The sequence below is a fragment of the Brassica oleracea genome, chromosome C2, assembly GCF_000695525.1.
Source record: "Brassica oleracea var. oleracea cultivar TO1000 chromosome C2, BOL, whole genome shotgun sequence".
Classification (NCBI taxonomy): Eukaryota; Viridiplantae; Streptophyta; class Magnoliopsida; order Brassicales; family Brassicaceae; genus Brassica; species Brassica oleracea.
The window spans coordinates 21,730,763-21,742,103 of record NC_027749.1 but is presented as its reverse complement, the minus strand read 5'-3'; the positions used below and the strand labels follow the sequence as shown (position 1 = coordinate 21,742,103).

At 30.8% G+C, this 11,341-nt stretch overlaps 1 protein-coding gene across 2 annotated transcripts; it reads right to left on the bottom strand.

Annotated features, from left to right (window-relative positions):
- Nucleotides 1-2,038: 2,038 nt before the first annotated feature.
- On the bottom strand, nucleotides 2,039-6,037 carry LOC106325796 (AP2-like ethylene-responsive transcription factor AIL1). 2 transcript variants are annotated; one of them, XM_013763843.1, is made up of 10 exons: nucleotides 5,792-6,037; nucleotides 4,884-5,481; nucleotides 4,617-4,699; nucleotides 4,475-4,483; nucleotides 4,254-4,342; nucleotides 3,987-4,060; nucleotides 3,179-3,229; nucleotides 3,008-3,084; nucleotides 2,715-2,928; nucleotides 2,039-2,249 (listed from the first exon to the last, which is right to left on the bottom strand). In XM_013763843.1, exons 1-9 carry the CDS (start codon nucleotides 6,003-6,005, stop codon nucleotides 2,750-2,752), a joined length of 1,374 nt encoding a protein of 457 aa, XP_013619297.1. In that variant the 5' UTR covers nucleotides 6,006-6,037; the 3' UTR covers nucleotides 2,039-2,249; nucleotides 2,715-2,749. The 2 variants fall into 2 exon arrangements, with proteins under 2 accessions (XP_013619297.1, XP_013619296.1); XM_013763842.1 differs by lacking the exon at nucleotides 2,039-2,249 and having other exon boundaries at nucleotides 2,504-2,928.
- Between the last annotated feature and the right edge of the window lie 5,304 nt (nucleotides 6,038-11,341).

The window sequence follows — 11,341 nt, the reverse complement described above, 5'->3', positions numbered from 1 at the left end:
ATAGATAACTTGATCTTCAAGCTTATTTCAACATTCTTCCCTTTAAGTTTGAAATCACTTCCCGCTAAATCTTGAACACCAATGAGATCTCTCAGTTCCTTGAATTTGATTATTCCCAGTGTCTTAGTTAGAATGTATGTATTTTGCTTTGCACTAGGAACATGATGCACGATGATCTGACATTTCTCAACACACTCTCTGGTAAAATGGTACCTTGAATGTACGTACTTGTTTCTTCCGTGAAAGACTGGGTTCTTAGTCAAAGAAATTGCAGATTGATTATCGATCCGAATGGTGACCTTTTCACATGGTTGTTCCATGATCTCACTCAACAACTCTTGGAGCCATATAGCTTGTCTTGCTGCCTTGGTCCCTGCCATGAACTCAGCCTCACACGAAGATAACGCAATAGTTTCTTGCTTACTAATACACCGCGTGATGAAACTTTCACTGAAATAAAAGATGTGACCAGCCGTGCTCCGTCCATCATCAAGGTCGATGTTATGACTGCTATCTAAATATCTGATGATTGTTGGTATATCAGAACATGCGTGTTGAAAGACCAAACCAAGTGTAGTTGATCCTCGTAGATACCATAGATATTGCTTCATTGCAGCTCTGTGAGACTCCTTAGGACATTGCATATAGCGACTCAATATGTCCACACAATACGATAGGTCACGTTTGGTATGAATCAAGTACCTGAGACAGCCGACGCTCCTTCTGTAGCTCGTAGCATCAATGTCTTTCTCCTTCTCAGCTTTAGTAACTTTAATTCGGACTCCATCGGTGTGCGCGTCATGTTACACTTATCCATTCTGCTTTCCTACAAGATTTTAAGAGCATAACGTCGTTGTTGCAGGGTTATACCATCTGCTTGTCGACTCACTTCTATTCCCAAGTAGTAGGTTAATTCAACAAGATCACTCATATCAAACCTTGATGCCATCTCCCCTTTAAACACTGTAATAACCCTTTTACTTGTTCCCGTGACGAACAAGTCATCTACGGACACTGCGACAGTTAACAGGCATCCATTGACAGTCTTTCTATAAACGATGGCTCTTTACTGCACTTCTTGAACTGTAGCTCCATAAGGATTTGATTTAGCTTGTTGTTCCAGGCCCTCAGTTTCTGAAATCTCTATCGTAGTCTCTCCTACCTTCTTGATTGTTTTGATCCGTTGAAACTTTGTTGTTTGCGTCCATTAGTTTCGTTTGATCTTCATGTGGTTCTTCATCATCGAAGATGCGTTCTTCGTAAGCTTTTAAACGACCGATAATGTCTTCGAAACTAGTAGTATTAAGATCTGTAACTTGCTCGTGGGAAGCCACAATATTAATATACTTCTTTCGCGGGAGACTACTAAGGAACTTCTTAACGAGTTTGGCCTCTTCGATGCTTACACCTAGAGCTACAGATTTTGATGATATCTGAGCTAATTTTCGTCCAAAAACATGGACGGTCTCGTTCTCCTTCATCTTGAGTCGATCAAACTCATTCATAAGGGTTTGTAACCTAGCTTCTTTAACCCGTTCTGCTCCTACATGCCTTGTCTTGATTGCTGCTTCCCATACTTTTTCGCAGTGCTGATTTCTCCAACTTGAAGAATAAGGGTTTCATGTATAGATTATTATCTCCATCGATTGGTTCATCTTCTTCGATAGCTTCCCAGATTTTTTAGAATTCCAATGCGATATTTATTCTCATAGACCAAACGGTGTAATTGGTTGAGCTCAACATCGGACATTGTATCGAAGGCAATCATCCACCATTTTTTATCTTTCCAGTCACAAAAACAATATCCCCCATCGTTTCCTAAGGCTATGATACCAATTGTTGAGATTGTGAAAGCTCATGTCCAACTCTATATTGTCCGATTAGTACGATACTATCCACTTTGAGCTTAACAGGCAAACCCGCTTGGTTTTGCTTTTGGGTTCCTTCCCAAAAGGCCTCGTACTAATTAGAGTTGGATTTCTCTTTATATATTAGACACTCTTTGTCTAATCTACCAATGTGGGACATAGTTTGATATCTCACATTCTCCCCCTCAAACTAAGGACCACATTCATCTTGTTCCCCACAATTGATTTTTAGGATCTTCTGACTTAATCTCTGCCACATACCTCCCAATCATATCTCGATGGGTACCGTTCAGATCTCGAAGGGTATTTTGGTCTCTTGGATACCGTTCATATTTCGAAGGGTATTTTGGTTTTCTTACAGATTTCTTGTCAACCTGGGACCTGTGATACCAAATGTAGAATGTATGTATGTTTGTATAAACTCAAAGATAAATAAGAATCACTCTCTTATTAGCTTAAGAGATTCACTAAAGACTTAAGCATTCACAAGATTTTCTAAATTTATACGTTATGTTACACTTTGACATCTCCATATATACAAGAATTGAAGAATATAAAGTCCTAAACACAATAAATAATAAGGTTTAGATAACTTCTAAACAGTTAAGGACTTTCTTATTTCCAAATGACATGAGAGGTCTCAGAAACAAAAGAGATTGGTGACACGACTAGAAAATGTAACCAACAATTCAATACGACAACAAGTTGAAATTGAAAATCCTGGTGTCCCTGAGCTACAACGAGCTTGCTACGTGTTCAAATTTCCCTAGTGTTTATTAAACCATAACGAGATTGTATATTACATCAGTGATCAGTTCCTTATAGTAAACATCGGAAATGTCTTACCGTCCCCTCTCCGGCAAGGAGTTTCACTTTAATCGTTATTGGCCAGAGGCAAAGTTGGAGGGTGAACGTTTGGCCTGGTCACTATTGATGATCGTAGAGTTTGAACATATTCTCTTCACGTCGTATCTGCATATATCGAAATTGGTAACAGCGTTTACACCTCTGAATTTTATTGCCGCGATATCGTACGCCTCCGCTGCTTCTTCTTGCGTGCCTTCATTAAATTAAACATATTTGATAATTAATAAAAATGTGTATATATAATTTCTAGCTAATGTAAAAGTGGTTCATACTAAATGTGCCAAGGTACAAGTCTTTGTTTCCAGCAACTCTTCCGATCCTAGCTTGCCATCTTCCATGTTGATGATGCCTGCAAGCGATTATATATGCATGATCACAATCCTAATCTATTTACATGCCTAAATGTACGTAATTTCTCAAACGTATATATGTCCAGACCAAACCTTGTGACTCCTCTGTAAATCGAAGCTCCCCTTGAAAATCCACTGCTATTCCTATATGTTAGAAAGTCGACACAAAATGTTGGTCAAGGTGTTTGTAGGCTAAAAATAAATTATCAGTAAAAAAAAAAAGGTTGGTTAAGGTGATGACTGGCAAGTGCTTCAGAACTGATTTACAACATTTCTATAGCTAATTGTTTTTTTCAAAAACGCAAATCTGTCATGTTTTAGATTATTTTTTTAAAGCTATAGATTTTTCTTTTATTTTTTTCATTTTTGGTTTTAGAAAATAAAATACCTAAAATACTTATATCTTGGTTTCAGAAAATTTACAACTAGATAATCAAATATTTTCAAACCTACGACCAAAATCTTACAGCAAATATATTTACACCTACAAAAAATCTATAGCATATTTTCACAGTAAAATATATATATAGTACTAATATATAGTTCCATATATATCAAATATAAATACAGAGGAAAATCTCTTAAATAACACAACAAAACTGTGATAAAAATAGCACATTTAAAAAAAAATAACATTAACTAAAGTATAAAACGATTAAATTACTCCAAAACTTAAACTCTAACCCTAATTCTATCTCATAATAAGAAACCCTAAACCCTAAAAATTCAAATATAAAATAAAATATGAAAAAACTTTTAATTAGTTTTATTGTGATTTTTTTCTCTCATATACTATTTTACATAAAAAAAATTGAATAAAAATTTGTTTTACTGCTATCCTAAAGTATTTTTTCTAAATACAATATAGCATCGTGAGGAGAGTGATTCTGAGTTTATTTACCTCCTCAACATGGCAACAAATTCTTGCCTAGTCATGTTGTTGAGTTCCTCCATCTCCTTTTCGTAATTACTCAACTGAATTGAAGAATGTAAAAAAAACTGACTTCACTATTCACCAGCAAAATCTATATCTTTCAATCAAAAGAGTCAATAAGTTCGTTAAAAACCGCATTCAGGATCTAAATATCGAAATAAATATGTTGTATTGGTGTATGTAATAATAGTAGCTAATAGTGGAGGTATGGTCCACTCCACAAAAGAAACTTACAGGGAAATTTAAGTGAGTAGTAGGACCCCAATACTTCATGGCCGCTAAATCATAAGCCCTCGCAGCTTTCTCCTCATCATCATACCCTCCTGTTATAGTATTACTTAAGAGCATTATATTTATCATTTAGTAAAGTATACAACGTTTTCAATATCCTAAATGAAAGAAAACTTAAAAGGTTGTTGCAGAATAGGTTGTTGAAATAAAGTTTTTTCGCTTACCAAGATACACTGTCATTGATCAAGAGGCGAATTTGAAAGTACATAGAAAAACCAAAAACATTATTAGTAAAATTCACGAATAATAAGATTATATATATACAATTAAATCGAAATTTAATCATTTTAAAATTTGTTTTCTAACCTTGTCTTCCCCTTCGCGACTGTCCTTCTTTCTTACAGCTATTGTCCCATAAGTGAGCTTCATATCTCCCTGTCCACCTATGTCTGTATACGTGCATATATATATCACGTGACATCGACACAATAATATTTACAACTAAAACAACGCAGAAATATATATGTATGTACTTTAGTGTAGCATTCACATTGTTATATCGTATACGTACTTTAACAAAATAAAATTAAAAATGTCATGTAAGTTTAAGGCATCGACAATTTGATTACATACTTTGTAACTCCACGATACTGAGAAGTTCTTTGCCCTAAACTATCAACCGACTTCCTCGTTTCCACCGGTTCCTTGGCCTGCGATTTACCGACCAAACTCTTTCTCTTCTCGTCTACCTTAACCGGTTCTTCCACCGGTACAGATACATTTAATTCGTTGATCAGATCAGAAGCAGCGCCATGGCTCATAGTCAACAATAACGTCGAGCCACTGGTGTTATAATCAGTCTCTTCGTGACTAAAGTTACTAGTATTGCTCGTACTGCCCTCTCCACTAACATAAGTATTCGAGACTGGAAATGTTGGAGTGCCTTGCCCTAACCAAGATTTGAAAACCGAGACCGAACCTCCATAATCACGGCTTAGGTTGGTATCTAGGTTCGAGTATTGTGGTGTAGATACGGTTTGCTCGCAGAGAAGGTAACCATGTGGGCTTAATCTGTTAAGCATTGTAGTGCAGTTCACATTGGTTTGGTAATTGCCGCTTATAGGAGGACACTCGGTTTGATGAGAGTTGGAGGAGAAATCTTCCAGCTTTGGCACTTCTTCGTCATGATGATGATCATCATCATGATTAAGGTTAATATCATATTGCCAGACTATATATAGAAAACAAATTAAGAATATATATTAATAGTTGCATAACCAACAACATACACTATATGTGAGCATATATACGTATAGTATATATGTGAGCATACGTATGCATAGTATATATGTGAGCATATCTATGCATAGTATATATTTGAGCATATGTATATATATGTGTTGGGAATCCTACATCTGAACAAGCTAGAGAGAAGCATAATGGAGTACATTATAAACATGACGAGCCAACTCTTTCATTGTTAATTAAATGCATATGAGTTACAAAATGCATGAAACTTAACCGTATATATATACACGTACCAGGATGAGGATGATGTGTGAGAGGATCAGTGAAAAAGGGAGAACCATCCGAATGAGGCATGAGAGCCTTTTGTTGATTAGTCGCAACATAGTTTTCTTCGTCTTCTTCTTGAACTCTATCGGAGATTCTCAAATGAGGTGTCAAAGAAAACCCCAACCATTTGTTCATCTCTTCTCCCTTTCTCTCTCTACTCAATGTTTCTCTCTCTCCCATAGTTCCACAACATATGTAGGGTTTGTGTGTTTATTCAATTCGTGGTCTCATATGCGAAGGAATCATTAAAAGACAAATATTAGAGTTACGTGGATTAAATAAGACCTTTGTTTGTTATAATGTGAAAATATTATTGAAAGAAAAAAAAACAGAAACGAAGAAAAAAAATTAAATGTGGAAAGAAGTTTAAGACAAAACAGGTGGCGGTGAAGTTTTGTCTTCGCATGAAAGAAAGGTAACAAGGAAGTTTCTTTACGCATTCTTTTTCGGGCACTTGCATCTGACTTTTCTAGGCTTTCGTGCCTCTTTCCCTCAGATCTTTTAATGCGATTTGGAATCTTGAGTTTCTTTCTTTTTTATTTTTTGAGGGCACGACAATGAAAAAAGAACCCACTGTCAGACTTGGAACGTATCGGGATATATGAAAAATTTAGGATATCCGAATCTGCCTGGATATTCAAAAAATTTAGAATTCCTGGATTCGGATCCGAAACTGTTGGATTCGTTAATTTAATATCAGTATCCGAATCTGTCGGATTTGTTAATTTAGTAATTTACATCCAGTAAACATTTTCAGAGCTAGTTGACTAAAATGAGGATCTCAAATATCATAAAGTTAAAATGAGGATCTTAGATAGCATAAAGTTAAAATGAATTTAGATGTCTGTGTATCTAAATTTTTAATATAAAAATACTCTATTTCGTATTTTTGTGTTTCCAACTTAGAATCAATCAGCGTTAAGTAGATTAATTCAAAAGTTTTATATAGTATTATTTACGTTCCATCGAAATCTCCAATATAAAATTTATATATTTACATTGAAGCACATATCTCATTAATTTTTACATAATTCCAATTAATTGTGCAGACTCTAAGAGCATCTCCAATGGACATCTCTATATTTTCCTCTAAAATAGAAATCTCTATTATAGAGATGAAAATGCTCCAATGTATGCATCTATAATAGAGTTCCTCTATTTTAGAGGAAAGTTACCTTTTGCCTCTATATTTAGAAGTAGAAATATCATATCTCTATATTTTCTCCTATAAATAGAGGTATACATTGGAGCATTTCCACCTCTATAATAGAGTTTTTCTATTTTATGAAAAAATATAGAGATAAAAATAGGAGTGGGTTGGAGATAGTCTAAACCGAAAGTACATACTAGTCTTGGAAATTTGAAGTTCCTAAACTATTGTTTCATTTTAGTTATGCCAAGAACCGGTTTTGGGTTGATCACGTGTTTAGCTCTTCCCCCACAACATGATGATGTTGCGAGAAACAAATATAAATTCGAGCAATTCTTTTAAAAAAACTTAAAATAGTTTTTTCACCAGAAGAGTACATAAAGAGAAAAATGTTTAAACGAGGTTTCACTAAAGAGTTAAAAGATTTTTATCCATCTCTGTATAGATATATAAATATAAATTATTATTTATTTAAATAATAATTTTTATTTTTTTTGTTTCGAATAATAAGTTTTTAAATTCAAACTTTTTATAATTTTTTCAAAATTTTATTTTAAAATTTGAAAATTCTATTTGAAACTATTTTAAAATTTTTTTATTTTAAATTTCAAGTATTTTTTGTTTATTTTTAAAAAAAATTTAAACTTCATCCTTTATATCTAAATCCAAATCTAAATGTATTAACCCTACATGTATAAATATCTATTTACCTTTTTAATGAAATATTTTGATCATTTTAACCTATGTGTGCTATATTTATGATAAAAATAAAATTATGGTCCTTCTAAAAAATTTCTCTATAAAATCTCTACTTCAGTTCTTTTCAAGCTATATTGTCTAGAACAAACTATGTATAATACATGTAATACATGCATGTCTTTACAATAACATTACTAATCATAATCATATCTTATTAAGTTGGTTAACTTAAAAATCCCATGGGCTGATTTCTTCTTTTTTTTTTTAGATGAATGGGCCGATTTCTTGAAACAAACTCTCAGTTAATTTCCGTTTATTATTTTAAATTATGGTGATGATTGTTTCAATGGTTTTTGAATTTTAGTTTTTAGATTCTAGATTTTGGTTTTTTAGTTTTTGGTTTTTAATTTTGCAGTAGCTTTTAGTTTTTTGAAAATCATGAATAGTTGTTTTAGATTTTGGTTTTTAGTTTTTGATTTTAAAATAAAAAATAAAATAAAAATTATTATTAGCACTTTAATCTAAAAATAATAAATATAAAATATTATCATCAAAATACACATAAACTTAATCAAAATACACATAAACTTATTTAATAATTTTTTTAAAAACAAAAACTGTAAATACAAAATAAAACTATCGTAAATCTATATAGATGTAGATATTAACATCGCCAAGTTTTGACAAAAACATGAAAACTTTTATTTTGGTTTTTAGTTTTTGTTTTAAGAAATTAATAAAATATTTATTATAAATTTTTGATTTTTGATTTTGCTATAGTTTTAGTTTTTAGAAAAACTTGAATGATAATTTTTCAGTTTTAAATTTTAAATATATTTTATTAATTATTTTGTTGAAGTTGAAATGAAAATTAATAATAAATTTTACTTACTATGAAAAAAACAAATAACACAAAACATTATTAAAAACACACACATTTGTTTTAAGCAATTTCTCTAAAAATTCCAGTATCTTTATTTATTTGTAGAGAAATTTCTTGTTTGGGAGTTCTTTTTTGTTTTATAAACTGTTGATGCGATTTAAATATGTAAGTAACAAAATTAATTAAATTTATAAGACAAAACAATATTTAAGACATTATAAAATTAACTTACTTAAAACAAAATTCCAATAACTTTTTTTAAAGAAGACTCACTGTAATATTTTTATTCATGTGTTTGTGTTGTTCGAGTAAATCTAATCTATTAAAATAGAGTCATATTTGAAATTTACCATGTCACATTTTAAATTTGGACCTATTGAATATGTTGTGACTAAATATAAAAACATTTCTATCCCCTATATATTAATTGAGGATCTTTTAAATAGTTATAACATGAATTTTGTAATAATTAAAAAAAGACTCATTCTTATGTTGGAGTTTTTGCGGCAGTTTTTTATGATTTGAAAAGTCTGACGTGGCGCTATTATAGAACATTTCAATGAGCTTAGTTTAAAAAGAAACTTCATAGGAAAATATAAATACAGATGCTACTGGACAGTCGTATATTACATACGACTCATCACATAGTTTTATTAATAGCTTGAGTCGCATATCATTTTACTCACCCCGTATAAGCCGTGGAAACATAACTATATATTTACGTCTTCTAAGTAAGATTTACGTCTTCTAAGTAAGAAAAAGTGGATGACGATCAAATGTTCTCATAAACGATAACTATTAAATGTTCGAATCACTACAAGAAAACATAGTCATTTCTGACGGAATTTCCGACGAAAGAATTTTTCGTCGGAAAATTTTGAAGAATTTCTGACGGATTTATGAGAAATATAAAATTTTACCATTCATCGGTAATTCATCGGAAATATCCTAGGAATTTCCGACGAACTTTCTTTCGTCAAAAACAATCGACGAAATACCGACGACTCCTGAGGAAGATTACACGATTTAGGGTATAGATTTGGGGTTTATGTTTTCGTCGGAAATTCATCAGAAATTTCTGACGAACTTCCGACGAAATGAAAAATTTCCGTAGGAAATTCGTCAGAAATTTTCGACAAATTTTTGATAAATTTATTCCTGGGAAATTTCCAACGAATTTCCGACGGATTGCAAAATTTTCGTAGGATATTCATCACAAATTTCCTACGAACTTCCGACGAAAATGAGTTTTAGATATGAAATATTCAATATAAATGTTAAACCGGATATATTAAGTGATAAATATGATGTGGGTTAGTAATACGTCAATTATTTAAGCTATATATATATTCTTGCGATTGATGCATGGACGGATACATAATCTTTCTTGTTAACACTTATACACTTCAGCAAATACTTTCCATTGATCCATCTTACAATCTTTAATTTGTGTGTTTTCAAGTGTTTTAAACATTATGAAGATTTTAAACCCCTAAAAGTCATCAATTTATTATCAATGGCTATTATCGTTCTATTTTTGCTATGTTTCTAACCCCCAATACGTAATTCGTCGGAAATTCGTAGGAAATTTCTGACGAATTTCTGACAAATATATTTTTGACGATTTTCTGACGAAATGATATATTCCGACGAATTTCCGACGAAAATGATATATTCGTCGGAAATTGAAATTTGCCCATTTTTTGCGAAACGTCAAAATAAAATATTCCGACGGATTTCCGACAAACTATGTCCGTCAGAAATTTTTAATATAAAAACGTAAGCTCATTCTTCTTCCTCATTTCTCCTCTCTCTTTCTAAACATACACAAATTTTCTTTGATTCTCTCTCTCTAATCCGACGATTCTAAGCTCAAACTCCTCAAATCCACCTCACAAATTATGTAAGTCATCTCTTTCCTTTTCTCATTTAACTTATGTTACTTTTTGATTGTGAAATTGTGAATTTTAGGTTTTGAAGGTTGGATTTATGTTAGGATGAAGAATTTTATGAATTAGATGTTAGATTTTTTTGTTAGGTTGTGGTTTAGATAGGTTTTTATTGTGAATTTGTGGTTTATTTATTTAATTTGTTGTTTTGTGAATTTTTTTTATTATTATTTATAAAATGTTTTTCAAAATTTAAAACCTTTCTTAGAGTTTTTATAATTTTTGAAAGTTTTATTAAAATAAATAAATATTTATATATAACATTTTCAAGTTTTTATTATTATTGTTGTTTTAAAAGGTTTTATGATTTTATAAAACGTTTTAAATTTTTTATTAAAAAATATAAGTTCTCATAAAAAGTTTTTAAGTTCGTTATAGTTTATAAAAAAATTTCTGGTTACTAAAGTTTATCAAAACATTTTTCACTTTTTTTAAACCTTTTCAATATATAAAACGTTTTTGTGTTTTTTTAGATTTAATTAAAATGTTTTCAATTTCTAGGAAATGGGTTCAATTACAAAAAGATTCTTTAAAATTTATTAAAATGTTTTCTCTTTATCTTTAAATATTTTAAATTTATAAACATTTTATGTTTTTAAAAATTTATAATAAAATTTATTATAAACAATTTTAAAAATAATTATATTACATAACCGGTTTCCTAATTTTAAATTTTATTTTATTTATATATAAAGAATTAAAAATATTCATTATAAATGATTTTTAAATTTTTTTTTAAGTAATTCATTAAATATTATATTTAAAATAAATTTTATTTTATTTTTTTTATATAGTTTACAAAACTTCTGACGGATAATATTTGTCAGAATTTCGT